This window comes from Myotis nattereri (assembly GCF_964212035.1).
Source record: "Myotis nattereri genome assembly, chromosome: 7".
Lineage (NCBI taxonomy): Eukaryota > Metazoa > Chordata > Mammalia > Chiroptera > Vespertilionidae > Myotis > Myotis nattereri.
In genome coordinates, this window is record NC_138082.1 from 56,446,733 (window position 1) to 56,472,730 (window position 25,998).

At 38.7% G+C, this 25,998-nt stretch overlaps 1 protein-coding gene across 1 annotated transcript in view; it reads right to left on the minus strand.

Moving 5' to 3' along the window:
• The window catches only part of PKP4 (plakophilin 4), a 244,266-nt gene that overhangs the window by 49,164 nt on the left and 169,104 nt on the right, over positions 1-25,998 (minus strand). The window contains exons 5-9 of the mRNA XM_081095905.1: positions 12,974-13,099; positions 12,667-12,857; positions 9,439-9,991; positions 2,810-2,998; positions 578-794 (exon numbers count right to left, since the gene is read on the minus strand). Of these exons, the coding sequence (XP_080952031.1) occupies positions 578-794; positions 2,810-2,998; positions 9,439-9,991; positions 12,667-12,857; positions 12,974-13,099 (1,276 nt within the window). The remainder of the gene's footprint in view (positions 1-577; positions 795-2,809; positions 2,999-9,438; positions 9,992-12,666; positions 12,858-12,973; positions 13,100-25,998) is intronic.

The following is a 25,998-nucleotide window of genomic DNA, read 5'->3' on the forward strand; positions in this document are numbered from 1 at the left end:
AAACATTTATTATTTGCCAAATATTTTTTGTTTATGAGAACTTTTTATAAATGATTTTCTCTTAAATGGCAAAGAGCTTTTTGAAGGACCAAGTTAATAAAAGCACAAAATAGCATTGATTAATATGATTAAATATGTACAACACTGGTCTTTCCCATTTAAAACAACCATATTCATTTCCTGAAGTCCTCATCTATGAAGTCAGTCAGGAAAAAATGAAAAGTGGTAAAATGATCCTTTAAAAATCTTCTGTGTGATTCAGACTAAGAGGACAGATCAGAGAACTGTCTTGGTGAAGTATTTCAATGATGAATGCTGCAGATATTCACACAGACCCATGCATTCTCTAACCTATTATTAAAGCATTGAAAGAAGGAATCCATTTTCCTTCTTTAAAAGAATTATTTAAAATGAATTAACCACAATGACTTACAATACTGGAATGCAACTGGAAATATTAGAGATAAGGAGTTACCCATCTTATAAGATTCTTGGCAACTTCAAAAGAAGTGAGAATAAAGGAACTGGTTGGCTTCTATAATTCTATAGCATTCTGAAGACACGTAACAGTACTTGCCTGGGGTCTTTCTGAATGCTATCTATTGATGGGGATCTCGTGGTGCCATCATCGGCCGGTGCTGTGTGCTGAAGTCTGTTATAATTGCACTCTTGCACCCGGTATTGTATTGGCCTGTAGGGCTCCGCATAGGTAGCTGTTGTGTTTAGAGCATAGTTATTTCTTTGGTATGTAAGGGTACTTCGTTGGCTGGACGTCCTTTGCAGATTTCCAATACCTACCAAAAAGTCAACATTTATTTTAAAAAGGTTAGTATGTTTTCCGTGAGGTGATACTTATCAAAGTCAAATGTTTTCAATTTCAAGAAGGATTATAGTTTTTAACAACTGTATAACTTACTTACTTTTAGATTTTACCAATCTAGCTCATTAGTGCTAAAAAAAAGCACTTCAGTTTTTCATATATGCTAACAATATACATTAACAATATTATGCTGATTTTATTAGCAGAAAAGAGCAAAAATGAAACTATAAATCTGATTCATAATAGGTCTTAATATGTTTATTAAAATTCAGTAACAGCAAGAGAAACATAAGAAAAAATTAAACTAATTTCAAAATTTCATTTTAGCAATAAAAAACAAGATATGTCAAATTTGCAGAAAATTAAAACTATCAAACTTTTAATAGTGTATATAGGTTACTCTGTTTGCCATACATTTCATTTATAGACCTGTAGATTTTGATAACTTGGAAAGTTCATTTCACAAGAAAGAAGACTGATATGTCAAATTCTACCTTATCTACTTCCTGAAATTATTGCATGATCCTATGTATAAAGATACTGTACACACTGCCAAACCGGTTTGGCTCAGTGGATAGAGCATCGGCCTGCGGACTGAAAGGTCCCAGGTTCGATTCCGGTCAAGGGCATGTACCTTGGTTGCGGGCACATCCCCAGTGGGAGATGTGCAGGAGGCAGCTGGTTGATGTTTCTCTCCCATCGTTGTTTCTAACTCTCTGTCCCTCTCCCTTCCTCTCTGTAAAAAAATCAATAAAATATATTTAAAAAAAAAAAAAAAAAGATACTGTACACTGGCCCAGCCGGTGTGGTTCAGTGGTTGAGCGTCGATCTATGAAACAGGAGGTCATGGCCAGGGCATATGCCTGGGTTGCAGGCTCCAGTCCCCAGTGTGGAGCATACAGGAGGCAGCTGATCAATTATGCTCTCTCATCACTGATGTTTCTCTCTCTCTCACCCTCTCCCCTTCCTCGCTGAAATCAATAAATATTATTTTAAAAAAGATACTGTACACTGTATTTAACATTTCTTTTCTAATCACTGCAGTAGGTATTTCTCCAATGATTGAAATTCCGGCAATCAAAGAGTTTAATAGCATTAGTTCTTAATCCTATTAAGAAACTGCTCAATATACAGAACATAAGTGAAATATTTCTGCACCAACATTATTAAAAATTGGTACATTCTACTAGAAGAAAAATCCTGCAGTGGCACAAATTATCAGCTTTGACAAAAAAACAATTCGAACAGTCTTCACCCTCCTTTGTTCTGGGAGGTATGTCTCCTAGGGCTGTGCTTTAGGGGGTTATCATAGCTACCTGGAATTCATTTGTGAACATGTAATAAACTTGAACTGCCTTTTTTTTTTTTTTACAAAAAAGAAGGGGCCACAGGAGATTCCTTCAGCCAAACTGGCAGCACAATCTGCAGCTTCCATGGCCATGGGCTGCAGCTTCTGCTCTACCAACCACTACAGGCTGGTGTGGCAGAGATGTGAGGGTGGGTGCAAGGGTATGATGCACTAGCTCCCTATTTTTAGAAATGTCTTCACTGCATTCTGTCCCAGATTGAGTCCACCATAAAGAATGTTTTTCACATTCCATTCTTAAGCATTCGGAAGAAATCCATTATGTAAAAAAGAATAACACCAAGATCACTCGAGACTACACAAGCTAAGTCAGAGATAGAGAAGTAACTCATATAGGGATTTCCTCCAAATACACATTCCAGGCAACAAAAAAATATCCCAATAAAAGCCTTCTTTTCTATAGCTGATATAGTTCTAATCTAAGGACAGTCAGATTTACAGTTCCATAAACTTATTTGTGAATTCACAGCATAATCACTCCACTCACTGATTAGACTGAACTAAGGTAAAAAGATACCACCTAAAATAGGTTAAAAAGTGAACTTTTGTTTTACTGCTTATTGATCTGCTGCCACAGCCATTTTCTTGACAACCAGATTGGTGTGATTTCAGCTGATGCCCACCTGAGCCTGTGCGGTACAATGCTGTCTGTGATCCTTGGAGCTCCACAGTTCCGTGATTTGGACTGCGGTACACTGGGCTGTAGTAGGTCCTGCCCTCGTATATAGGAGTGATGTGCAATTCGGGAGACACAGCTGAACGAAGGTCTTGTCCAAGCTGGCTGTGCTGACTAGCATAGGAACTCCGTAAGCCTAGAGGCAGGAAAATGACATCGTTAAGAAAGTGAGAAAATTGTGGTGAGGTTAAAAGCCCTAATGAAACTCCTAGCCAATAGGACCAAATGTTAAGTCAAAACACCAAACCTAGTGAGTTTCACAAAGAAAGGATGCCAGGTATGAAAAGGACAACACATAAATTTTTCGAATAAAATTCTCTTAGTAGCAAGATAAAAGTAAATTTTCTAAGAAAAAGTAATAAGGAATTACTAATTGGTTTGATAGTCTGAAATTTATTCTCCCAATTGTAAGCTATCTTATCATGATGACCAAAAAGAGAACGTCCTCTTCTACCATTATACGATTTCCATTGTTAAAAACATACAAACGGTGGTTCAGTCTCTTTTCCTGCCCTGCAGAATTACCCTGTCTTACTAAGTGGGCAATCAGCTCCTTGGGGGCAGGGCTCACCATGTCCCACGCCTCCTTAAACCCCAACTCCTAAGACAACACCTACCTAGTAGTGCTTAGTGAAGGCTGATGGTCAAGAACCGTTTTGAAATATCTCTCTCAATTAATTCACTCATGATTTTTACAGGAAAACAGAATTTTACCTTACAATATTTGGAATATTACCAGTGAATTAGTAACACTTATTAAGTACTATCAAGTATTACTTTATTATTTATTATCAATGCAGTTTTTCTTTTTTCTTAAAAAAAAACATCAACAGTTGTTTTCATAAAAACCCACATACCAGATTCTTGTTTACTGCCTTTCCAGCGTAAAGAAAAAGTACAAAGTTAGTACATGAATATTAAATCATTTGAAATATTCTTTCATTCAAGTTGCTAATGACTACTGTTTACGCATGGGACTCATGATAAAAAAGTAGATTTCAAACCCAAACATTTTATTTTCTGAATAAAAGTGTATTAGTATATCCTATACTATCCTGCTCAGAAGTTTGTGATTCATCATCATGAGGAAGTAAAATCTGCCACTTGCTTAGAATACCAACTACAGTTTTATCCAAATATGAGCAAGGGAAAGCACAAATATATCTGAAGTCAGTCATATATTTGCTTTTAAAAAGGCTGCAAATAATTAACGCAGTAACTAATTATAAAAAGACAGCTTCATTCCCATCCTATTAACATCTCGGTTAATCATACACAACTAAAAGCAAATGGGCTTGAGTGTGAGTGATATTATATGTTGCTTACTGAGGAGTAGCAAGAAAGTTAATACATAAAACTTCTAAAATGAATGATTATTACCTACCCTGAAGAGCAAAGTGACATGGGAAGGAACCAAATGCATCAATCTGGGTTTTAACTATTGAGTCCTCACTTGCTAAAATGAAGATCAAAGGTTTAAACAATCCTGTAATTGGGGGATTATTCAGCCAAACCTTCTCATTTCAAAACCAAGGAAAATGAGAGCCCCACAGGAAATATATGATTTATCTCCATCAGAGGTACTTCCTGGTAGGGCTGCGAGGAACCCAGGTCAGTGGTCTCTCACTGCATACTCTGCACTGGAAATGCTATCCCTCAAGGGCCAATGAGAAGTGGTGTGAGCAACCCTGAACTCCACAGAGCCTTCTGCAAACATAAAGTGAAAGAGCAAGAGCAAGGTTAGCCTCCAGGGCTCCACAAAAGCCGCTGTAATTCTAGAGATGATATTAGGATTGTTACTTGAAAGGTCTCACTTGAGGTTCTCAGCTTTTTATTACTGGCAGATTTCTCATTCTTTCAGCAGAGTACAAGCTCCTTTTCTTTATGGAGCTCGGGAGTGTTTTGAACAAAAGGGCAGGCTCTGTTTTTTTGTTAATGGTGACACAAAGCAGGCAAGTCAATATAGCTAGTCTTTGGTAATCTTATCAATACGAGGTGCAATGTTAACACTCAGTAGAGCCACAAACACTCTTGATTCACTGAGACTCAGAACATCACTCACACTTGGGCAGAGGCAAGCCTGGCACTGGTGGTGGCCCCACCACCCATGGTGCTTTGAGATAAGAGCAAAGCATTCTGCACCAGTATTAGAACAATTATATTCTCACCAGAGGCCCGATGCACATAATTCGTGGCCTTGGACCTGGCCCCTGCCTGCTGCCGCCTCCGCCACACCCAGCACTGCCACCACTGTGGCCTGGGGCCTCTGCCTCAGCCCTGCCCACTGCAGCAGCTTTGTCCTGAAGGAAGGATGTCTGGTCTAATTAGCATATATGCTTTTATTATTATAGACTAGGCCTGGTGCACGAATTTGTGCACAGGTGGGGTCCAGCCGGCCCGCCCCAATCGGGACTAATCGGGGGGAGGGAATGTGACCAGTTGGCCATCTGGCCACACCCCTGATCGGGTAAGGGGGCAACTGTGGGCAGGGCCAGCTGGGGGGAGGGCCGCAGGCAGTTGGCTGGCCGGCCCCGTCTCCTGGTCAAACTCCTGGTCAAATTCCTGGTTGAGGGGACAACTTGCATATTAGCCTTTTATTATATAGGAAGGAAGGATGGTGGGAGGATCTGGCTGCATGCACTGCTGGAATCCATACAACATGAAAACACTGTAAATATTTACTATAATTTCATGGGAAAGGTAACAAAATGAGCTGACTTAGCACAATTAAAAGTATCCAGTAAATATTCACTTACAGGACTACTAGTGAGATGAAACTACCATGTGACAGACTATAATGTGAAATAAAAGACTTATAGTGAGACATAGTACTTTCTTGATATTATAAATCTTTGAGAATAACATAACAGTGACTGTTACTATTTTGTTTATTTGCTCATTCATGAGAAAAAGTAAAACACAGGGTCCTATATATTAACATTTTAAAAATACAAAATTATATGGCCTCTATAGATTAAGTTAAATAATTATGTTTAGGAACCCACTTAATTCACTACCTTTTAAAATGAAAGACAACTAATTATGTTCTATAACTGCTAATAGAAATAATTGTTCTGGAATTATTTCCACTGAGTAATTTTTATCTCCCTATCCTAACAGAAAACACTGATCTTCCACAACATACTTTTCTTTCCAATAGTTTCTATTTGCAATTCCAGAAATACATATTACTTTACCTGTTACAATGATATATTGCCTGTGATTTAAAACTTTTATATTTAAGACATTGGAAATAAACACATATTTATCTCCCAAATATGAATTCTTTGTATTATTCTTTCAACTTCTCTTGGCATGTTATGATTACACCAACATGGATATTTCAGGACAGATATTTTTTGTTGTTGTAGGAATTAATTTATACACACATTACATAATCATTTACATTATGATCAGCAAATACCCAAGTGTCTGAGTCCATTATAAAATACTAGAGGCCTGGTGCATGAAAATTCATGCACTGGAGGGGGCGATCCCTCAGCCTGGCCTGCCCCCTCTCACAGTACGGGAGCCCTCAGGGGCGGGAGGCGATCCAGGGGAAGGCAACGCCCCCATCACACCTCTGCTGTTGCCACTGCCAGCAGTGCAAGCCTTGGCCGGCCCTGGTTACCTGAGCCTGGGCGGCTAGGCAGCCACCATCCAAGGCTTGCCTGCGCCTCAGCCGGCCCTGCTTGCCTGCCTCAGTCAGTGGGGGGTTCAGGAGGCCCAGGGGCCCCGGCGGGGTTGAGGGGACTCCGACGGCAGGTGCACAGAGTGGCCAGCCCCGTGCCCCCTACCCCCCCACCCGCCCTGTGGGTGCTGCCATCTTGTGATGGTGTGGCAGTCAATTTGCATATTACCGCTTTATAATATAGGATTGCTTCAGGCTTATTAATTAGCAGATTATTACTTCTTTGAAATCAAGAACCATAGCAAATATAATGACATCATTCTCTGAAGTAAGAATAAAAAAGGGAATTCATAAAATAGAATCCATATTCAGAATAAGTGGTCAGATAGATGATGGGAAACATTTTCAAGGAAACCCTTTGCTTCTTCTGAAGATGGTAGCATTCTAGGAAAAACTCTGTGCTAGGCTAGGTATAATTTTCCCCGACTGAAAGATAATTTCATCTGTAAACCACAAGGTTAACAAGGTGCCAGTGTTTATGTGCTCACTCCTTTCCTGGGTTTCCACTTCACTCTTCACAGATTACTGCGCAGCCATTCTAGACATACACAGGGAGGAAGACAGAAATCTTCAGAACTATGTATCTTTTAAGGTTACCTTGGGAGATAGGATTTCACAAATGATTCCTACCTCACGGTGCTGTATACTTTTCAGAGGCATGCCAGGAAATATCTAAGCCTGGTATACCTCTCTAATGGCTGAGTGAAGAGAGGTGGTTTTTCCACTAGGAATTTATTCAAGATCAAAATCAAGTTCAATATTAATTCTTCATGAAAAATTATTCAATTAGAAAATCTCAAAAAGGATTTACCTTTCCCAGAGGCCATAAGGAAAACATATTAATTTTACTACACAAAAATATTAAAAAATTCTATGAAGCCCTGGCCAGGTTGCTCAGTTGGTTGAAGTGCCATCTTGTGCACCACTCAGTAGAGCTACAAACACTCTTGATTCACTGAGACTCAAAACATCACTCACACTCGGGCAGAGGCAAGCCCAGCACAGTAGACTACGCGTTCGATTCCAGGTTGCGGTGTGTACAGGAGGCAACCGATCAATGTTTCTCTCTTACATCAATGTCTCTCTCTCTCTCTCTCTCTCTCTTTTTCTCTCTCTCTCTCCCCCACTCCCTCTCTTTTTAAAATCAATAAAAACATATCCTTAGGTAAGAATTAAAAAGAAACTTCTGTAACTAAGAAATACTAAAAACAAAGTCAAAAGACAGATTAGAAAATGGGGGAAATAATTAAGAAGAATTTATAAGGGACTAACTTATTTCAAGTATAAAAAGCTTTACACCTTATAAAAATAGGCAAAAGACCTGAACTTATGGTTTGCAAAAACGAAATAAGATGGCTGATAAACATGAAATCTTCCTCCTTTGGCATAACTCAGTAAGGCCATTTACAACAATAAAGCACAGTTTTGCCTACTACATTGGCAAAAATGAAACATTTCGTGCTAGCGAAGGGACAGTGGACACAGGCACACTCAGACTAGTAGTGGACATTTAAATCTGTGCCATCTTCCTGGAGGGTAATCTGACAATACATCCTTAAGAACCAATATGCAGTTTGATCCAGCAATTCTATGTCATGAAGGGGATCCCATAGCTATCTTAGTAGCTATGTGTAAATATGCAGGAAGAACAATATATGTATTGGGCACTGTTGTCTCCAATAGCCCCAAATGAAAACAACCTAAATGTCTATTAATAGGGAAGTGATTAAATAAATTATAATACATCTATAAAAATGAAGTCCTAGGCATCCACCGAGAGAATGAAGTAAGCTCTCAGACATATTAAAAAAAGAAGAGCCCTAGTTGGTTTGGCTTAGTAGAGTGCTGGCCTGCGGACTGAAGGGTCCCGGGCTCGATTCCAATCAAGGGCACATGCCCAGGTTGCGGGCTTGATCCCCAGTAGGGAGCGTGCAGGAGGCAGCCAATCAATGATTCTCTCTCATCATTGATGTTTCTCTCTCTCTCCCCCTCTCCCTTCTTCTTTGAAATCAATAAAAATATATTTTAAAAAGAAGATACATATTATAGAATCCCATCAGTATAAAAGCACAATATATGCACATTTGTATATAATGTATATATTTATATATACAAGCAAACATTCCGGAAGGTACATGAAGTGGTGAGTGGGACTGCATCGGGACAATGAGAAGCTTGAGACTTTCCCTTCTCACGTATTATTTTTTTGTAGTTTCAATATTTTTTTTACCATTGTGTATATATTATTTAAAAAATGTAATTTAAAATACTAGCAGAAGATAAGTTTCATTTTATAAAAAACCATCCCTACATATTGTTTGGGAAGCCCTCCATGAAGACAGCCTGAAGGAAATGGCTGTAACATCAGGAAGCTGGCTGCTGTCTTTCTGATTTAATCTAAGTGGCATTTAAAGCCAATTCATAATAACTTTGTGTTTTTCCCATTGGGATGCTAAAATTAAAGCAGTTGGTGAGAAAATCCATATTCTAACCTATACTATGAAAGCATTTTTTCAAAATATTAATATTTAAACGGATATTTTGATACTACCTTTTAACATAACTTGGGTTTGGATATGGGTAGGCCTATGTGGTAAAAAACCTTTCATTAAGTAAATATACTAACAAATAGTGTAGAATCCCAACCATTCTTCTAAAATGCAAAATTACCTTTATATCCTAATACTGTGAGAGAAAAAAGTTTATTCACTGCAGAAGAGGTTAGGTGATGTGAACTATAGAGTTCGAAAGATTGGTCAGCCTGAAGTCTGCAGTATACATTTTGAGAAGAGCACACAAGCTTCCCATGTTGTCACGCTCTATTTTAGAGGAAATTGCACAGATGTTCTCACAGGACTTTATGGAGTGCTGTCACCTGTACTCACCTGTCAGGCTGTCTGGCCGAGGTGGAACCATCCTCTCATAAATGTCATACTGCTGCTGTCCAAATTGCTCCATGTCGTGAACAGTCCTTTGCAGTGAAGGTCCCAGATGTTGTGGTACGGCGGTCATCCCTGAGCGTTTGGGGGACGACGACCCCACCTGGCCTTGGGATGGGGAAGCTACTCGAGTCTGTGCATCCGTCAGGGTCAGTGGGGACCCGACTCTGACAGTGGTTTGGTACTGAGGGGTTGGTCCGTTGGGATTGGAGGTCTGCCGCGAGGTGACTGACCCAATCCTCCGCACAGCTGCTGGGGAGGCGGGTCTCTGTGCAGAGTACGGAGATGCTGCCCGCTGAGCAGGTAATGTAGTGGAGGAATACGCACTGGGGTTCAGTGGTCGGGAGTCGGTCACTGATGGAGAGCCAAATCCACTACCCAGAGAAGTTCTCAGTGACCCCCTTGAAGGAGACACGCCTGTGCTGATAACATAAGAAGGAGACTGTGCTCTAGATGGAACTGAACTAACTCTTCTCATGGCCCGATTGGCTACTGATGGCTGATAAAGGGGAAAAAAGAGAATGGGTTTATCCAAGGTTTTGTGTCCATTGTCATCACAGAAACAAATGCATATAGCTCACGACAACATGATTATTTTAGGCATCTAAGTTTCTTTTCCTTTTTATGCTTTAGAGCTGGATCTTAATATTTCCTTATTGTGTTTTTCTTACTCTACCTTTTTTTGGTGGCAGAATCTCTAGCTTTCCCCCTTCAGAAAACTAAATTCAAACAATAAAGAGAGACCTAAAGTCATTTAATATCCCTTTTATTTTCTGTCTTTACATTTTTGCCCTCTTGTCTATGCATTTCCAAAACACATAACACACTGTATTGCAAGTATGACGTTACTGGAGCAATCTACGCATTCTGTTCCCCGAGAGTCAAATTTTGGCCAATATGATGTATTTCTGTACAACAACAAAAAATTTGGATTCATTCAAGTAATGTAGCTAGAGGAGCATCTATAATTGTTTAGTCTTTATGGATTGGCCCCATTAACAAAAGGAATGTGTTCTCTCAATGCAGAATAAATGAATGTTTGGACAGCGCCTGGGGTCCACCCTCTCCCATGAATTAACTCTCCAGGGACAGCCTGTTTGCACAGGTGCTGAGCCAAATGTGTCTCTTCTTTTAGCTCTAGTGTGGCCTCTAGCGATTTCAGCCAATTCTTTTACCTCCTTTAATCTATGAGCTCTTATCTTTAGCTGGTGGCTTTAAAGAGATACACACAAAGGTACCCCCCAAAAATCTGTTCCCACTGGAGGAATGCCAAAGTCTCTGCTGGGTTCCTGGCCTAGCCAGCTGGAAAAGACCAGAATGAGAAATGAAAAACATTTCTGCCAAGGCTGGTCCTTCTGTGAATCTATAGACTCCCACAAACACTGGGTCTCAGATCCCTTTCTCAAGCAGTGCAACAATGAAGAATACGGGCTGGACTGGGGAATGGGCCTAAGGGGAACAGGCAGGGGAAAGAGACACTAGGACACTGGTTACAAGCCCAGGGCCCGGCACTCGCTCTGCATCTCCTTAGTGATTGCCATCACCCTGTCACTTTTAGTTGGGCAATAACGGAAGGAGACAGGGATAAGACAGGACTTTGTGCACTCCTAGATGTCCTAAGAGAAAGCATGACTAGTCTCCAGGTGTCACAGCTACTGGGCTGGCTGAAACACCTGCTCTGAGACCTCATGCTCAAGCTCAATTCAGGAAAGGCAATAGCCATGGAGAGTAGAGGATCTGAGGAGGGAAGAGAATTGTTAATAAACAACAGGCAAGAAAAAGGGGGTTAAAAATTAGTAAGCAGCTGGAAAATTAAAATCTGCGCTTTGGGTTTAATAGTGCTAAAAATAAGAAAATCCCACATACGAACTTTTTACTACCAAAATGGGATGATACTTGACCCAAACAGCTAAAAAATATATTGTCCAGACTATATGTAAATTAAGTTCACCCCCCTTGCAACTTAAATCTTTAGCTCTAGAAACAAAATAAACTTATTATAATTAAAATAAAAGAGGTAACATGACCACTTTTAGAGGGAAAAAATAGACAATTCTGTAGTTAAGATTATTATTAAAAAGTGTGACTTCAGATCTGCTGACAGAAATCCACCTCAGATATGAACTCCTGGAAGCATTTAGTCCAAAGTTTCTCAAACTTTTTCCTCAAAGCATTCCTAACAGCAAAGGAGTAAATGTATAATCTGAGGACTGGGGGTGTAGCTTGAAGTACATTGCTTCAGGCAATACAAGGTTTTTTGTTTTAGCTTCAAATTTGATGCACTGTATTTGTATTTGTTTTAATATAGAAATGTTTCTCATTTCTTAAAATTTTCCCCTAGATCGTTGAGCCCAAGTCCTATTGTTTCTCCTCTGGCACTGGGAACCCTGGCAGACTTCTGTGGTCCTTTCAGGGGTTCCTATACTGCATTAGGGGAAGATTAGTGTTCGCCTAACTTGTTTGGTCATCTTACCATGTTTCAGGTTCAGAGAAATCACTAAGGTACTTGGACAGACAGTCATCCTCACTGATTACTGACACTCAGAACTCCTACCGCTTCTATTAATTCTGGAATATGCTGGTGGACTGAAGTGAATAAAGTGGCAACTAGTCAGGACCTAAGAAGTTTTATAAACATATAAGCAATATTATTATTTTTTTGATTACCAAGTTAGAAAACCCTTAAGAAAACGGTCATGCTTCTGTAGGCAGAAATATCTATATGCTAGCAAAGGAAAGACATGTCTTCTCAGGGAGCAATTCCAATGATGAAAGCAAAACCTTTGGTTGGAATAGGTCACTCCACATGCAGGTGTGGAACCAGTGCTCTGCCCGCTAGGGCTCCGAAGCACACTTTAGCTCGTCTTTTCCACACAGTTCTCTCTCACTCCCCTCATGCTAAACTTGCTTCTTTTAAAATAATTACTCTTCTGTGTCTGGAATTTATCAGAATTCATTAACAGGAGCTCACTTAAACAATTAATATATTTTTAGGTTTCATGCCTAAAAATTCCTTAACACCATAGACTTGCGCAACATAAAATATATTCACTATTTTATCCTTTCTATAAATTCAAAATTGTACATATTAGTTTTACTTTTTAAAAATACTTATAACAGATATTCCAATTAGGAGGGTATTTCTTTATAAGGATCTTGATGTGTTTGGTTTACCTGAACCAGAGTTTGTCCTTCAGCTCTTGAATGCCTCACCAAATGGTTATTAGTGGATGCTATGAATGAGTGCGATGGTCTATTGTCTGCCTTACTCAAGTTCTGGCTGTTGTGGAAACTTCCTGTTTCCTGGTATCCACTGTCGGAATAAGAATTCATCTGCGTTGAACTTCTTGAGTTACCCAATGATCCTGTAGGAATGAAACCAGCAGGAAATACCTTTATTTTACACTTCTGAGGCTCATATTCAAAAAGAAAATATTAAATGAAAATCTAATAGTGAAAAGATAACACAACAGACCCTCACTTTCATGGAGAGATGTCTGCTCTGGTGAATAGAGGGCGCCTGGCTCTGGCTCTGTCCTGATGAGATAGTTGTTGGGATGGACAGTGTCAGAAGCTCTAGGCTTGTTTACACCAGGGTTTGGCACATCTGTAAGAAGACAAGTTTAATTAGCTAAATCTAAGGACAATCTTACATAAAAACTTACTACAAAGGTTCAGTTATTTATCAGTTATGTATTATAACCTTTACATTAATACAAGACTATTTCTACCTGAACTGTAGAATCATTTACCTTTTTTCTATAAGAGTTTCATATACTCACTTTATTAATATATTTTGCTAAATGTCATGTTCATTTTGATTACCAGTCTCAAGTTAATTTATACAATATATTAAATAAATGTTCTCCCTTGGAAAACTCACCTCTTCAGTGACTTCCTCCAAGAGGATTCACAGACTCTGTGTGATAGTGGTGGCTAAGAACTCGAAAAGACCTTCCATAATGGAAACTTCTGAACTTAAACTCATATAGTATTCATATTACTGCTCGGTAATGAAACTTCTGAAGACAGGGTTAGCATTTCATATCATATGTTATATCATCTAAAACCAGTGGAAAGCTGTATAGTTTTCAGTTACAAAATAATGGAAACTTTACTCTCTTCCGAGTTGCAAAGAAAGAAGACTTTAATTTCTTAACCACGTGCTTTTTTATTCTTTTAGTCTTTTTCCAAATGAATATAGACAAATCTAACCTGATATTGTCTCCTCTGGGCAAATCTAGTCCTCCCATTATCTTGTTTTACTGTCAACTGTACCATTCTTCCATCTTGAACTTAAAAACAGAACAATGTATCTCCTTTCCCCCTATTTCAATTTCTTTATTTTTTTATGCTGTAAATTTAGGTGATGTAGATTATATTGCCTTTTCCCAATTTTATTTACAAATGTCCTATTTTCTCTAGTATCTTCAAAATACACTTGCCCATGTTGTGATTATCTTAAGTCTTTCTTTCCTCAAATTTCATCCTCATGTTGCTAACAAACATTCTTTTTTCAGAAATACTGCTTCACTCTCACTTCAAAGATTTGAATTAAATCTTGTATCACATACTGAGCTCCATAAACAATTGTAAGGATTTCAATGCCTTCATTTCTCTTTCCTTTCTGGCTTCCTTCCTTTACTTATTAAGAGCCTATTATATGCCAGGCCCTAGTAATGTATTTATGAGAGAAGACAGGGCACGTGTATGTGTGAGGGAGAGGGAAAGAAAGAGAGAGAGGGAATGAATGAATGAATGAATGCCAAAGCAGCTTAGGAAAAATTTCCTAAAGGAAGATCTAAGCCAGTGATGGCGAACCTATGACACACGTGTCAGAGGTGACACGCAAACTCATTTTTTTGGTTGATTTTTCTTTGTTAAATAGCATTTAAATATTTAAAATAAATATCAAAAATATAAATCTCTGTTTTACTATGGTTGAAGATATCAAAAAATTTCTGTATGTGACACGGCACCAGAGTTAAGTTAGGGTTTTTCAAAATGCTGACACGCCGAGCTCAAAAGGTTCGCCATCACTGATCTAAGCAGTATCCACTTATCACAGGTCAGTTTGTCCCTTCTACCCCTCTCCACTAGAATATAAGCTCAATGTGGGCAGGAACTCTGGCCTGTATACTGTTTCCTAATTGCTTCCTTGGTGCCTAGGATAGGTGCATAACACTCGGTAGTGCCCAGTGAATATTTATTGAACAAACTCCCAACAAGAATAGCAGTTCTGAGTGCTGATTTACGCCTGGCATCATGCTATGGCTGTATTTTACTGTCCTCAATAAAGTTTGTCTATCTGAAGGGAAGTAAAACTTTCAGGCAGTGCTGATCAGGCTGATTTTGAAGGTACAAGGGAAACTGGGGAATCCCACTACATTCTAACCCTTCAACTTGATGTCAAATTCAATTCAAGGCTTTGTTTCCTAGCCTCAGGAAAGATTTGCTGACATTCTTAATATAGGTTTTTAACTACCTACCTCTTGATTTATTATTTGACAGTATACTTTAGGTGGTAGAATTGTGTCAGTTCTGAATTGTGTCAGTTCTGAAGTTTGGTATTTCAATAAAAATTACAGAGTGTATATGGTTTCCCCGGTACATGTTGAAACATGATCTAAGTATCTATCAGGCTGATAGAGTTACTGCTTCATTCGTAAGTCTTCTGCGTGAAATTCCGGAGTTCTAAAAATTCTTATTCAGCAATTCTTGAAGGAGTTTTATTAAGGTCTAGAGGCCTGGTGCACAAAATTTGTGAAGGGGGTGGGGGTAGTCCTCAGGCTGGCCTGCGTCCTCTCGCAATCCAGGACCCCTCAGGGGATGTTGGGCCTAAACCAGCAGTTGGACATCCCTCTCATAATCCAGGATGCTGCATGCACCAGTGACCATACATTTCATACAGGTGAAAGGCATCTTGCTGTTGTATGGGCAGCTACATTTTTTGCCCTGATTATAAGAGGCAGTAGTACCATTTTTCCCCATCTTATGGGTGGAAAAATTGAAGCAGAGAGAAGTTAAGTAATTGAATTTGTCACACAGTTATAAGTGTCAGAATCAGGGCTGACCACAAAATGTGCAAGGCAGAGTCCATGCATGTCATCGCTGCATCATCCTGTTTTTTCAGTGTTAGAGTAGCCTTGTCAGGTTTTCATTTTTAAATCTAAGAGACTGTTCCCAATATATAGGGTAGGTTCCTTAGGCCTGGCCGGAGATCAGGGCCATCTGTGGGGCGACTGGCGGGCAGGGCAATGGGGGGGCCGCCCCCCCACTGGTACGCGCCTTGGCTGGCGACCTGGCGCCACCTGCTGGCCGGCCTTATCCCCCCACAACCACCGCTGCTGGTTGCATCCCTCTGCAGTAGGTGACCGGCATGGTGCTTGTCAGCTGGCCCTTGCCTCTGCTGCCAGTCGCCTCTCTCTTGGGGGGGGGGGGGGGAACGCAGACACTCAATGCAGGAACTGTCCCTGACCTGGGGCAGCTCCTGCGTTGTCTGGCCCCTGGTGGTCAGTGCATGTCATAGTGACTGGTCATTCCCCTGTTTGGTTGATTTGCATATTAGGGTTTTATTATATAGGATTATGTAAAATACACAGTCTGTTAGGCTAGAAAACTTTTGCAAAGACTTGGAGTGCCTGGGAAGAGCTATAGAAGAGGTGGCTAAAATCAGAGCTATGAGCAGTTCACCTTTGTTTCGTCCAGGAATGTGACACTGGAAAATAAAATATGAAACAGCAACAAAGTATGGATAGGAAAGTACCACTGTGGTGGCTTTAAGACTTCTCATACATGAATAAAATATACTGCATTTTAAAAAGAAAACAATGTTTAGTTAGTTCTGAGCTTCATCTTTAGTAAAAGATAAAACCTGGAAAACCAACACATCAAAGCTTTGGCTTGGGAACACTAGGTGGCATGCGTTGTCAGCAACTAAGAATTATCACCATGGAAAACAGAAACCATTAATTTGTGTATGCCTCCACCTTTTATTTTTAAACTATTGGAAGTTATTATTTACATACAGAAAGAGAAAGAGGTACCCTAAAAATGTGTTTCTTCATACAATGGGAAATCTTCTCAAAAACCGCATGACAGCAATTGTGTTCATTTAAACTCTTCTTTAGGAGAAGTCATTTAAAATAATCATAGAGTAAGCACAAATTGTGACATTCATGATTCTACACTAATAAAAACGCCTCAGAAAAAATATATAGAAAGGACACTAGTAGCTAACAGGGACACTAAATTACTAGATTCCTATGTTCCCTAAATCCAACGGGAAGATTTAAATAGCTGGGCTTACAGAACAGGTCATAGGTTTTTTCCTTTATCTAGGAGTAAATGGAAAAGTTATAAGTTTTAAAAAGTTGATTTAAGAGATTTACTCAATATGAACTATAAAACCACCCAATTCTATACATGAATTGTCTTTGGTCATTTTTCTACTTTTATAATGGAGCCGGCCCAATGCTAATGTGTATCCGCAAAGACAAAAAGATACTGATGTATCTTCTCCATCATTAAAAGTAAGTTAAGTTGTTTTCAAATTAGTTTTACTACTATTTACTGCTACTTTAAAAACTTGTAATTCACAAATTCTACACACACATCTAAATGTATGTACACAGTCAGCCTCCCTCAGATAAACAGAAGACCCATTTACTCATTACTGAATAAAATGCTCTTTGCAGTATGGTAAGGTTCACAATTATTAATGATGCGTTATTTGTGCAATCTTACTTTAAAAGGAATGTCTTTTCTCAGCTTTTGCTGTGTGGAATGGAAGAAGACACTAGTCAAATTTACCCGAGAGACTGCAGATATGATGGGGTTAATCACTTCAAGATTGGTGCTGTAGACTATAATTAAATAGTTGGCATGTTGTGATACAGCACAATCAGAACATGAAATCAAGAGATATTTTTATAAGTAAAAATGACAAACAGAATATGAATGCTACTTCTTTAATCTGTGTACTAAAGAACATGTGGTTCCCTTTTTAAGAAAATCACAAACATGTTTTTTGAGACACCAGAAATATACTATGGGGCATTTTCAAACATCAAATTAGCATCTTCCAAGAAAATGCATATCTAAAAATATAGAACTTGAACAAGCTTCAAGGTAGAATGAAATAATCTCCATCTGTTTAAGACTGGAAGATTATTGGAAGCACGTTCCTTCTTGCCTGTTATATTTCTTCTGAGTGCCCCAATTTTACACAAAAAAGAAAAAGTAGAAGGTTGCAGCTAAAAATATATTACTGGATAAGGAACAATAATGCTGTAGGTACAAGAAAATTTGGTATATTATCTACTCCATTAAGTTAACAGAAAAAGATGAAATACAAAGCAAATTATTTTATCTTTTCTGTGATGTACCTCCCAAATATATACCAAAATTGAATAAAAATATGCTCAGTAAAAAGCCCAAGGTCTCTCTGAAGAACTTCAAATTATTAAAATGCCTCTGCTTTGTTAATCTATGTCTTACTGTTCATGCTCCATAAAGTGATGGTGGTCTGTACTGTGTGTAAAATCGCCATGGCAACAGGAACATAGAGATCAGTAAGGAGATTTGTAGTATATACAAACCTGTAACTAGTCTTTCACAGTCCGGATACTGTGACCTTATGTGAGATTCTCATTGTTTGTGCCTGTCCCGAGTTGCTCGGTGTTTGTAAATGTGCCTTACATAAAAGATCGTGTGGTTTGAGTTTTGGCAGGACTCTTGGGATGGTAGCAGTATGCAATATTAAGGCAAATGATACTCTTCTTGAATTCTGGCCTATGAGTTGAGTTTAGCTATCATACTCAGAGGGAAAACACTTTGTAAAACCTACAAGCAAAACATTTTGTCATATGGGGAACTTCCTGTATGGCCATGGAACTCTTACTTCCTGTAGGACAATAGGTCCAGGAAGGAGTCTACTTTCCACAGAGCTGCAGAAATATTCCCGTGCCTTCTATGGCTAAGAAGTATAAAATTCTCTGCTAAATTATGAAAGGGGATGTGGAACATGGCCCTGAAAAAAACTCCTCTTCTGTAACTTCTCTGATGTATAAGACTCAGGTAACCTACAGTAGGTAACCTTACCATTGGAGGAAATGAGATCATTGGAAAATACTGTTTCAGAGTGAAAATGTAAATAAGCTGATGGAAACATAAAACATAAGAACATTTTTCGGTCTATACAAGATATAGATGGACATGCACTGATGCTTTAGGAATATTATAGATATGCCCGGCCAGTGTATTCAGTGGTTGAGCACTGACTCACGCACCAAGAGATTGCTGGTTCAATTCCCGGTCAGGGCACACGCCTGAGTTGCAGGCTTGATCTCCAGCAGGAGGCAGCCGATTGATGTTCCTATCTCTCTCTTCCTTCCTCTCTCTCTAAAAATCAATAAAAACATATTTTTTAAAAAGAAAATTACAGATACCTGGAGTTTGTTGGCTCAAACATAAACTACTATAAACACCTAATATCCCTGAAAAGGTAGGTTTTAATGGAAGTGAAGATATACAAGAACAGGCAAAAGACCATGTTTCCTGAAACTATTCCTAGTCTGGTTCTCTTGAGTCTATCTAGGTTCTTGGGTTTACACCAGCCTATAACATCAATTAAATATGAAGACATGGCTCTAAAAATTTCACTCATGGAGAAAATGTTGTGTGAGAAACCTAAAAAAATAGAAACCATTAGTAAAGTTCACTTTAAACCTTGCTTTAAACATCAATTAATCTACTACTGAAAAAGCTCAGCTATTTGGGTTCAATTTCATAGTTTGAGCAAACTTTGTCTATGTAAAAACTGTTATAAAGTGTTTGATTTGATTTCTAACAATGACAAATCTGAGTAGTAGTTTAGTTTTATATATTACCATGAAGATCTCCTGGTCATAAATATTCAGAGATACAAAATGATTAAAAATAATTTTTAGGAAAAAAAATAATTCCCACAAATAGTCATATTAAGTATGTTTAGCTGGGTACTAATTAAAATATAGGTATCACACAAACCATAAAAATTTTATACTCCATATCTGTAAGAGGAAAACTTAAAAAACAAGGAATTTAAAAATATAAAGATGAAAAAATGCATCACACATGGATTGTCCAATACTGAGTGCAAGAAGTGGTGTTCATAAAAGGCCATGGGGCTCTCGCTTCCTATAGAGACAGCTGGAAAAAAAATAAGGGATTCACTATGATGTAAAAGTTGGTGATCTATGGAAATAAGTGCTGAAAAGTCACACTAAAATATCTTTTCAAAGACACATTTCATTCCTTTTAGAAAAAATATGTTAAATATAAAAATGGGAATATTTTTTAGTGAGAAACACAAAATAGATTTCTTCTGTTAAATAAAAACCTTTTAAAAACTGCATATATATTTACCATCAAAATATATGAATGGTTGTCTGAAACTGGTTTCTCTATACTTTTCTACTGAATTATCTTTTTTAGTAAAGATTACTAAGCTCAAACTAAATGCAAACTAACTCTGGCATAAGAATAAAATGTGGAATAATAGATGGTAGCCTTTCTGATACTCCCCAAAGCAATAATTTTAAACTGAGGAAGTGTGGCTCTCTGTGTTGAGAAGGCGGTAATGAAAAAAGGAGAGCTTTCTGACTTGATAATTTTGGTTTTACTTTAGACTGGAGGCCCGGTGCAAGAAATATGTGCACTGGGGCAGGGTGGGGGAGCGTCCCTCAGCCCAGTCTGCACCCTCTCCAATATGGGACCCCACAGGGATCGGGCCTAAACTGACAGTTGGACATCCCTCTCACAATCCGGGACTGCTGGCTTCCAACAGCTTGCCTGCCTGCCTGATCACCCCCTAACCACTCCCCTGCCAGCCTGATCGACACCTACCTGCTCCTCTGCAGGCGTGGCCACCCCCAACTGTCCTCCCCTGCTGGCCTGATTGCCCACAACAACCCTCCCCTGCTGGCCATCTTGCGTGAGGGTGTGACGGCCAATTTGCATATTACCTCTTTATTATATAGGTTAACAGAATATTTTTTCACATATCACTAAAACATGAGAAATTTTAAAAGTTAAAACTGGATATTTGATTTTTACAAAGCACTAACTCACTTATAGTAAGCATTTTGGGAATGTGTTGGTGTATCATATATAAACCAGAGACCCAGTGCATGAAATCCATGCAAGAGTAGGCCTTCCTTCCCCTGGCTGCTGGGACCCGGGCTTCCCTCGGACGTCTGATCTAATTAGCATATTATGCTTTTATTATTATAGATGGCTTAGAAACATTCACAAAGGTGTTGATGAAAGCAAAATGCTAGTATACCCATCTCATGGCTGCCATCCATGCATAGGCACAGTGATAAATATAGAGTTCTAGTCTACCAGAAAGGCTGAGGCCAGCACATGGCAGGGAATTTTGCTCTATAAGGATTCATTTAACAAAATCCCAACTATGCAGAAACACAAATTAAATAGCATCCATTAGCAGAGAAACTCATGTCATATCTCATAGCAGGTCTCATTCTATGTTAGGGCTAAACTTCAGAGTACAGTTTGCTGGCTTTAACACGTCACCCAATTTTTGAACCCTTTTTTTAATTAAAGTTTTCAGATATATAAAAGTAGAGAGAAAGGTAAAATTAACCCTCTTCCCAGATTTAATGATTATAATATTAATGCCATATTTTAATGTTTCATTTATCTTTTCCTGTTACAGAATTTTAAAATAAGACCCCTCACATCAGATCATCTAAACTCTAAATACTTCTGTATGTAACTCTATAAAACAAGGACTTTACAAAACTACAATTATTCCATAATGCTACATTATAAGTTCAGACCAAATTTTCCTGATGTTTCAGAAATGTCTTTCTTCAGTTGGCTTATACTAGGTCAGGCTGAAATGAGGTTCAGCGATTGTATTTGAAAGTGACTGCTACTTAAGTCCCTTAAATCTAAAAAGATTCCCCCCTTTTCATTTTCTTGGCTCACAGAAGGGACCATAGTGGACTCACACAGGATGCTCCACATTCAGAATTTCTGCGAGGGGTTTCTCAGGGTGGCGTTTATACATCCTCTAACTTTAATATGTTCTGTAAGCAGAAAGTTAGAGCTCAAAGCTTTCAGGTCAAACTTTTGTGGTTTATGGATGATGTTGAGTATTTCACATCATGTCATATCTCCACTTTTACAGTTGTTAAGATTAAACAGCCAACTCAAGTACTGGCAGTCTGACCCTTCTATTTTAAGTTCACCCTCCACTGTTCTCCCAGAACAATGGTTCCCAGCCCTTGCTGCACACTGCAATCACCTTGGGTCAGGGCTTAGAAACTACTGCTGACTGAGTCCCACGCCCAGATATTCCAATTCCATCAACCGAAGTTATAGTCTAAATATTAGAAATTTAAAGAGCTCCCAAGGTGATCCTAATGTGAAGCTAGGCGTGAGAATATAGAGGTTTTTGCATGCATTGATAATCTTTGCTTGAATCAATTATTTCATTAGGGGATGCATATTGGTGATTTTTTTTTTCCTTCAAAGTTTACTGCTTTTTCTACATTTATCAGGAGGAATTCGTTTGGCATATTTTAGAAATCTTCATGGAGTTAGTAAGTCTAGGGTTATTTGGTTATCCTGAAATACAATCTGTATAGGATAGGCAAGATGAATTGTTAATTCTTCTCTTTAATTACCAGTAATTAAATTAAATTATTTATGAATAAGGCAGTGGTGCACAAACTACAGAGTGAAATCACTTGGGACTCTTTAAAGTCTACTGATGCTGGTTCAGGCCCCAGATTTTTGAGTTATGTAGGGGGAGGCCTGGGCATCAAATTTTAACAGCTCCACATGCAATTCTAATGTGCAGCAAAGTTTAGGAACCTCCAGAGTGAGATGTTCGTACCCAAATTACCTCCAACGGTGATTAAAAAGTTTGGTTTTTGCTTGTTTTGGCAGTGGTTGTTGCATTTAAAAAATATATTTTTTTATTGATGAGAATCATTGATTGGCTGAGTCCTGCATGCCCCCTACTGGGGATTAAGACTGAAACCTGGACATGTGCTCTGGCCAGAAATCGAATCGTGTCCTGGTTCATAGGTTGATGCTCAACCATTGAGTAACACCGACTGGCTGGTTGTTGCATTTTTGTTGATAGCAAATGCATCTGATCATTTTGAACCAGATATAAAAGAAGAAAATTGAAAGGAAATATGACAATTGTATTAAATTCCAAGATCAGGTTGATTTCTAATTTTCATAAGAACTAATAAAGTATGCATGCATATTAGCATAACCAGTGGACACAGACACTGAGGTGGTGGGGGATTGCCCGGGGTGGGAATGGCTGGGGGGGGGGGGGTCAATTGGGGAAAAAGGAGACATGTGTAAAACTTTAGACAAGAAAAACAACAACTAATAAAAAAATAAGATTATCACTGGTAATGATTGAAGTCTCCACGGATTGTTCTGATTTTTTTTTAATTTTTTAATTTTTTAATTTATTGCTTAAAGTATTACAAAGGGTATTACATATGTGTCCATTTTATCCCCCCACCCTAGACAGTCCCCTAGCCTCCCCTATCCCCCAATGTCTTATGTCCACTGGTTATGCTTATATGCATGCATACAAGTCCTTTAGTTGATCTCTTACCCCCCTACCTCCTGCCCCCCAACCCTCCCCGGCCTTCCCGCTGCAGTTTGACAATCTGTTTGAGGCAGCTCTGCCTCTGTATCTATTATTGTTCAAAAGTTTATAATGGTCTCTATTATCCATGAATGAGTGAGATCATGTGGTATTTTTCCTTCATTGACTGGCTTATTTCACTTAGCATAATGCTCTCCAGTTCCATCTATGCTGTTGCAAATGGTAAGAGTTCCTTCCTTTTTAGAGCAGCATAGTATTCTATCGTGTAGATGTACCACAGTTTTCTAATCTATTCATCTACTGATGGGCACTTAGGCTGTTTCCAGATCTTAGCTATGGTGAATTGTGCTGCTATGAACATAGGGGTGCATATATCCTTTCTGATTGGTGTTTCTGGTTTCTTGGGATATATTCGTAGAAGGGGGATCACAGGGTCAAATGGGAGTTCCATTTCCAGTTTTTTAAGGAAACTCCATACTGTCTTCCATAGTGGCTGCACCAGTCTGCATTCCCACCAGCAGTGCACAAGTGTTCCTTTTTCTCCACATCCTCTCCAGCACTTGTCGTTTGTTGATTTGTTGATGATAGCCAGTCTGACAGGTGTGAGATGGTACCTCATTGTTGTTTTGATTTGCATCTCTCGGATGATTAGTGACTTTGAGCATGTTTTCATATATCTCTTGGCTTTCTGAATGTCCTCTTTTGAAAGGTGTCTATTTAGGTCCTTTGCCCATTTTTTGATTGGATTGTTTATCTTCCTTTTGTTGAGTTGTATGAGTTCCCTATAAATTTTGGAGATTAGGCCCTTATCAGATATGACATTGGCAAATATGTTTTCCCACACAGTGGGTTTTCTCGTTGTTTTGTTGATGGTTTCTTTTGCTGTGCAGAAGCTTTTTATTTTGATGTAGTCCCATTTGTTCATTTTCTCTTTAGTTTCAAGTGCCCTAGGAGCTGTATCAGTGAAGAAATTGCTTCGGCATATGTCTGAAATTTTGTTGCCTTTGGATTCTTCTAGAATTTTTATGGTTTCCTGTCGTACATTTAAGTCCTTTATCCATTTTGAGTTTATTTTTGTGTATGGTGTAAGTTGGTGGTCTAGTTTCATTTTCTTGCATATATCTGTCCAATTTTCCCAACACCATTTATTGAAGAGACTATCTTGGCTCCATTGTATGTTCTTGCCTCCTTTGTCAAATATTAATTGAGCATATTGGTTTGGGCCGATTTCTGGGCTCTCTATTCTATTCCATTGATCTATATGCCTATTCTTGTGCCAGTACCAGGCAGTTTTGAGAACAGTGGCTTTGTAATACAACTTGATATCTGGTATTGAGATCCCACCTACTTTGGTCTTTTTCAGGATTGCTGTAGCTATTCGGGGTCTTTTTTTATTCCAGATGAATTTTTGGAGAGTTCGTTCTAGATCTCTGAAGTATGCCGTTGGTATTTTAATGGGAAGTGCGTTGAATTTATAGATTGCTTTGGGTAGTATGGACATTTTAATGATGTTGATTCTACCAATCCATGAACACGGTATGTTCTTCCATCTGTTTATGTCTTCCTCTATATCTTTTTTCAACGTTCTGTAGTTTTCTGAGTAGAGGTCTTTTACCTCTTTAGTTAAGATTATTCCTAGGTAGCTTAGTTTTTTTGGTGCGATGGTAAACGGGATTGTTTTTATAATCTCTCTTTCTGAAAGTTCACTATTGGTGTATAGAAATGCCTCAGATTTCTTCGGGTTAATTTTGTATCCTGCTACATTGCCAAATTCATGTATTAAGTCTAGTAGCTTTTTGATGGAGTCTCTAGGGTTTTGTATGTATAATATCATGTTGTCTGCAAATAAGGACAGTTTTACTTCCTCTTTTCCAATTTGGATGCCTTTTATTTCTTCTTCTTGCCGAATTGCAATGGCTAACACTTCCAGTACTATGTTGAACAGGAGTGGTGAGAGGGGGCATCCCTGTCTTGTTCCTGTTCTTAGGGGAAATGGTGTAAGTTTTTGTCCATTGAGTATGATGTTGGCTGTGGGCCTGTCATATATGGCTTTTATTATGTTGAGGTATGATCCTTCTACTCCCACCTTGCTGAGAGTTTTTATCAAAAATGGGTGTTGAATTTTGTCAAATGCTTTTTCTGCATCAATTGATATGACCATGTGGTTTTTTTCTTTCAATTTGTTTATGTGATGTATCACGTTTATTGATTTGCGGATATTGTACCATCCTTGCATCCCTGGGATAAATCCTACTTGGTCATGGTGTATGATCTTTCTGATGTACTGCTGGATCCGATTTGCTAAGATTTTGTTGAGGATTTTGGCATCTATGTTCATGAGGGATATTGGCCTGTAATTCTCTTTCATTGTGTTGTCTTTACCTGGTTTTGGTATTAGGGTGATGCTGGCTTCATAGAATGAGCTTGGAAGTGTTCCTTCCTCTTGAATTTTTTGTAGTAGTCTGAGGAGGATAGGTTTTAGTTCTTCCTTGAATGTTTGGTAAAACTCCCCTGTGAAGCCGTCTGGTCTTGGGCTTTTGTTTGCTGGAAGCTTTTTGATGACTGCTTCAATTTCTTCCATAGTTATTGGCCTGTTGAGATTTTTAGATTCTTCCTGATTGAGTTTTGGAATGTTGTATTTTTCTAGGAATTTGTCCATTTCCTCCAGGTTGTCTAGTTTGTTGGAGTAGAGCTGTCCATAGTATTTTTTAACAATCATTTGTATTTTTGTGGGGTCTGTTGTTATTTCGCCTCTATCATTTCTGATTTTGTTTATTTGGGTCCTCTCTCTTTGCTTCTTGGTGAGTCTGGCTAGAGGTTTGTCAATCTTGTTTATCCTTTCAAAGAACCAGCTCTTG